Source organism: Numida meleagris, chromosome 5 (genome assembly GCF_002078875.1).
Source record: "Numida meleagris isolate 19003 breed g44 Domestic line chromosome 5, NumMel1.0, whole genome shotgun sequence".
Taxonomy (NCBI): Eukaryota; Metazoa; Chordata; class Aves; order Galliformes; family Numididae; genus Numida; species Numida meleagris.
In genome coordinates this window covers 24582928-24588911 of record NC_034413.1, presented here as the reverse complement: position 1 = coordinate 24588911, position 5984 = coordinate 24582928, and the positions used below count along the sequence as shown (strand labels likewise).

General features: G+C 35.3%; 1 protein-coding gene across 1 annotated transcript; it reads right to left on the bottom strand.

Moving 5' to 3' along the window:
- Positions 93 to 5984, bottom strand: LOC110399382 (pulmonary surfactant-associated protein A1-like). Its single transcript, XM_021397995.1, has 5 exons — positions 5713 to 5984; positions 3523 to 3667; positions 2654 to 2737; positions 1770 to 1847; positions 93 to 663 (listed from the first exon to the last, which is right to left on the bottom strand). The coding sequence occupies exons 2-5, from the start codon at positions 3650 to 3652 to the stop codon at positions 287 to 289; spliced, it is 669 nt and encodes a 222-aa protein (XP_021253670.1). The 5' UTR covers positions 3653 to 3667; positions 5713 to 5984; the 3' UTR covers positions 93 to 286.

Sequence of the window (5984 nt, the reverse complement as noted above, 5' to 3'; positions counted from 1 at the left end):
TTTAATTTTCATGAAGACCTAGTGCAGAGAGACAGTCTGTTCTGATCAATGAATTCTGAGCTCTCAGCCCTCCAAAAAGAGAGACAAATACATCAGATTAAGTACATTTTAATTGAGTTAATCAATCACTTTCTGCATTTGGCATTTTCTTAAGCACAAAAATATATAGTAATATGATTCATTTTAGATTTTCTGACATAGAATACTTGCAGAAATTGCATCAGTCTGAATGAAGCACTGGGTATTTCATGATCTCCACGTTCTCGGGTGCCTGGAAGGTCATTCTCTAATACTGACAGATTGTGAGGCGATACAGGTTGCATTTTCTGTCTTTCCAGTTTCCATCAGTGTACATCTCTACACATCGTTCTGTCCCTTTGCCATTAGGTTCAGACTGTTGCCAGTTGGTATAATTCAGAGGTGTGCCATTCATGTACTTAAATTGACCTGCAGTGTCACTCTCTTTAATGCCCAAGTAAGCGTATCGGTTATACTGTTTCACAATACCCATAATAGCTTTATTCTCCTCCTCATTCATGGGAGTTGCAAGAGTTCCTCCAGTCTCTTCACAGGATTCTAGTGCAGATGAAAAATTGACTTCCTTCCCATTGCTGGCAAATATTTTCTCTCCTACTGTTGTTATCTTCCCATTCAAAGCAAGCACTGAAACATGAAAAGAAAAGTTAGCTCGCTTTCTTATTTCTTGTGGCATATTGATGAGAAAGCAGAGAAATAAAGAGACATAGAGAAAATTATAAGTGGTAAGAGGAACAGAGGAGAGGCAGATAAAGGCAGGAACAAGAGTGAAGAGCAGGATGAAGAGGAATAACGATCTTTGAAATTCTACCAGTTTGCTAGCTGCTCAGTAAATTATGCCGCTTGTGACCATCTGTTGTGGTCTCCTTCAGAGCAAGGATGCCAGGCACAGTATCAGCTCTAAAATAGTTGTGCATACTCCATAGAGAGGATCAGTTTTGTTTCAAATAGAAAACATGAAGAAATTATAATATTTTTTGTGTACTCAGTACAAAAAACTTTTCCACCACCTTTGATAATTTCATTGCTGGCAGTTAGAAATGAAAGCAATAGAGGACAAGGCTGAAGAGTTTCCATGTATGTGTGGAATCTGCAATGCCATTCAGATTTTTTTTTTAATATGAATCAAATTTGAATAAATGCATTCAGTGCTCCTGTGAGAAATCTGCATTTTTCTCTCCTACTAAGAAAGTACCTTTCTTTACTGTTCCTTATCTCATATGCCTAAGTCTATCTTGCCTTGCAATTCAAAAATGCAGAACACTGTAAAGTGCAAAGCAACGCTCCAGGTTGTCTTAGAAACAAGCTTTGTGCTGCTTACTGGACACCTAATTGTATTGAACATTATTATTAGCATCTAAGTGAATTCAGTTAATTCTTACCAGTCTTAATAGATAACCAACTGCACAATTTCTTTTTTTAAAGATGGTGGTATACACAGACTACATCTTATTCTATACTGTCAGTAGTGGGAATAAGAAACCTACTTTATCTTTGAAGATTTGGGTCTACTTGACCTAAGGCCAAAACTTAGTAGCATGACAGGAAACAAGTACGAGCTCTACGACATTCCTAGGACACTTCAGTGATGTTTCACAGCAAGTTCTAGTTTTGGAATGTAGTTCCATTTTTTTAAGTGTTATTTTTTTTCTACAAGTCTTGATTTTATAATTCATTTTGCCCATTGCACTTGGAATGATTGAGAACTAAGAAATTAAAAATGGAAAAGCTACCTCCTTCAAGTTGGAGAAATCGTTGTCTTAGATTCAGCAAAACATTGTGGAGTTCAGCGTCAAAAGAAGTAGATAGACCTAAACAGGTGAAAATAGCAGTTAGACAATCAGGAAAAGTTAGGTTCTGGTAATAAAAACATCTCATTGGATAAAACTGACTGTTTTTCAAAACTAACTAGTGTATCATGTATTTTAACTACATGTGGGGTAAAACAAATATTTTTTCAATGTTTTGTCACTTTCTGGCTAATCTGTACTAAAATAAAAAAGAAACCACAGCCCTCTGAAAAGCTCAGACATTCACTTATACATGGAGAAAGACTTAAAAACTACAGAAGAAGTAAAATTTTTTTATAGCTTGAAGTTTATGTCATGTCTATAAGAGTATAAAGATCCTAAGATAAAATATTTTTCCATGGCTTTTCCAAAGAGAATTTGTTTCATTCTCATAATTGTTACTGAACTGGCACAAGGGATATTTTGGAGAGGGACTATTTCCTGTGGCATCAAGCAAAACTCAGATTGTAGTTTTTTTATTTTGCTAAATGGATGCTTTGTGTTTTTACTCCTTAATTTAAGGGGAACTGTAAACGCTGATACTGAGAGGTTTCCATGTAGGTGGTTTGAAATGCACTGGATGCTTAAGATTGGGACTGACTGTAAAGGTATATTTTATTTTTTTCATGCACATTTCCACTGGTACCAAAGATCCTAAACGTACTAAAAAATTACTGGGGTGCTTTTGTGATCGTGTTCCTGTTAGTGAAAAATAACATATTTGACTTAATAAAGGAGTCACTTTTCAGAGAAAATGTTATATAGAGATCAGCCTCTGTAGCAGTGTTGCAAACCTGCTGTGGGCCGCTTTTGCTCCTTTTTCTTACCTTGTTGTCCTTGTAACCAATGACGTTCAGGAAGCTTCTCTTTTCTGGAAGGCCACAATAGGCTTCCAAAGTATCTATTGAGACCTAGAAATGAGAAGCATAATTTTATTTCTAAGGGGTAAACATCTGAGGATGTTCAGCAAACAATAGAACTTAAATCTAACAAATTGCAGTTTGAGATTATGAATAACTTTTTATTGTTTTCAGCCTAGTAATGGACTCGAAGTATTTCCACATTGAAATACAATTACACAATGCAAATTATATTCCTTAGAAAGCTACTTTTCTGTGTATCATTTTTGAATGCCACAGAAAAATATTAGGCACATTTTTGTTACACTTGTAAATACCTACTAGAATAATATTTTATTCAAACAAAAAATCTATTGCTGTAGAAGAAGCAATTCCCTTTGGAAAGGCAACAGAAAAGCACTATATGTATGTATGTACATATATTATTTTTCTATGTTTAAATATTGATAAACTGTGCTTTTCCCCTCTTCTCCCAGAAAAGAAAGGAGGTCTGTCTTTTAGGAAAAATATCAAGCCAACTGTTTCCTCCATTCGGTTTTTCCCTCTGCATAACAGCACCAGTTGCTTGAGAACATATGTCCTTCCATGCTTTTTGTCATTTAGCCTTCATGACAGGGGGTTTTTCAAAAAAGGAAAGCTTGCTGTGGGCTGGAACTATGGGCCAAAAGATGAGAGCAGAAAATCACGCTCTGGATTTACTAGAATTTGAAATCACTAGATGTTTAAATACATCTACTGTTGTCTTATTTTGTCTGAATGAAAACAAAACAAAGAATTATTTCCTTACTGAAGACTAATGATTAGTATGTGCACATGAAGAGCGTCGCTATTCTTACCTCCCAGACCAGGCAGTCTGCTAACTCCAGGGATACTGGGTAGCTCAGGAGCTCCTGCGCAGTTCTGTGCATGACAAGGCATTAGCAAAGCAACTGCTGCTGCAAACACGCAGAATGAGTAAGACAACATGGCTGCTTAGGGAAGCTGTAAGAAAATAAACATATTTGTTAGGCAGTGGTTCTGTGAAAAATGTAGGCTGATAGAATTGAATAGCTTTTTTTGTTCCCTTCTTGAAATTTACATTCTTTACTTGTTCAAATAAAGTATAGTTTAAGGTGTATGATTTGTTTTGCTTCCATAGCTTATCCACAGAAATGTTTCCAGACTGATATTGATTGACATACTTGCTACAGAATGACTGTTACACATGTGGGAGTAGTGGAAACAAATTATCATTTTTGCTGTTACTGATTATTTGTTGGATTAATCCTTGAGAAATGAGCTGGTGTAGAACTGACCAAGTTTAACCCATTACTTGTCTGTAAGACAAGTAATTTTGACAAAATATATAATATAATATAATACAGACAAGTAATTACTTGTCTGTAAGACAAGTAATTCGCTCAATGAAACATAGACATATATGATGCGACCTAAAAGGCACAATCTGTTACAGTGGTTGTCGCAATAGTTTGGAGCTAGTTAGCAATCTCTTTAAGCACAATATGATTTAGGCACGTTTATTTGAAGTAGGTGGAGTGATAGAGTGTTTTACATATGGCCAAAATTTTATAGCTCAATTGATATTATTATCTTTTTTTGAACAAAATTCTACAAGCTTGAAAATGTCAGAGTTAGTGTTCCAAAAAAAGCATGTTTGCTGGTTGGCAATAAGCCCATTCATCTTATTTTATCCCTTCTAGTATAACATTAAGTAGGGTTATAATCTTTGCGCTGAGATATCATGAGTAAAAAGCGCTCTCAAACCACAGATCATTGCTTTACAATGAAGCATTGGCCAATGCTGTGTGGTTATGAAACCTGAACTGATGAAAAATAAGATGCTATGTCATGGAGATGGTCAGTTATTGATGTTGCTCAGCTAAAAATGAGAGAGAGTTCAAGATGTCAGAACAAGTATTCTGTTTTAATGAGATGACCTGGATAGGCTGACTCTCATGCAAGCCATGACTACACTTTTCAATTTGTATGAATTAGATGACTGTGTGCTACTCTTTTAACTAACATCTGAGCATACATCAGTTAATACAAGGAATTTGTTTCAAAACGTATGTGAAGAGCAGAATTAGAATCTCAGTTTATTATTAGTGCCATTTATTGAATGGATATGCACAACTGTATTGAACTTTAAAAATATGAAGTACAGTTTCATCTGCCAGGCTGACTTTACTGTAAAAGGCTTCTTACATTATTCTACGTATACATCAATACTGAATGTTTTTAAGGGCAAAGCTTACTTGTTTGTCTGAAGAAACATCTCATCAAATTGAGTTTGGTGAGACATACCCTTGAACATAAGAATATTCACTTATGTCATAAATTTTAGCATAGATGCATTCAGAACAGCTTAAGTAATAGTGTCAGTTCCTTGTGGCCAGGATTATCTAATTTAACAAGTACATTTTTAATCAACCTGAGAACTTGCATGCTGTATTAAAGCACTGTCACATTTCACATATTGAATCTGAGCTGTTTCAGTTTGTTTACCATTTCCTGTGTTGAAGGCTAGCAGATCCCTCTGACAATGCTGGTCAATGACTGTGGAGAGCAGATTATAAAAGGCTGTAACAGAAACTACCTTAGGTAGCAGGGCATACTCATGTCCCCAAGATAAGAGAATGCAATTAAAACAGGTACTTTTCCTCTGATGCTGATCATTCGGGGAATTGCATTTAAATGAACTACTGGACCCAGTTCATAATTGGATCATGATGCATAGTCAGAGTTCTGATCAGTTATATAACAAAATGGAAAGACAGCTCTTCAGTTTTAATCTGGTTTTAATAACCTTCATCAGTCACTACAACCTGGTGTCCTTCAGGCATCTCCGCATTTAGTAAAATCACTAATACAAGTGAAAAAAAAAAACAAACAAAAACAAAAACCCAAGCCACTATTAAAGCAAAAAATTAACTTTAAAATGTAAATGTGACCACAGAAATGGAATGGAACAGGTTTGCCTACTAGCTGAAGTTCCTTTGATTTATTAAAAGTCAAATTTAACTTACCTTTCTGCTTCAAAGTGAAAATGAGGAGTTCTCACAAGGCCTCTTTATATAGTGTGGTTCTTGTTCAACCACGCTGTGCTGAAGTGGAGATTGGATAATCAGGGCACAAATGAGCATTCTTAGTTTTGCTTACACACTTGTTATGCAAATGCTGAGAGAAATATTAAATGCTGGTAAATATAACTTTATATTCTTATAAAAGAAAAAGGTTGAGTTGCATTTTTTAACAGGGAAAAAACAATTGAACAGGTAACTCCAGAATTGTACATTCA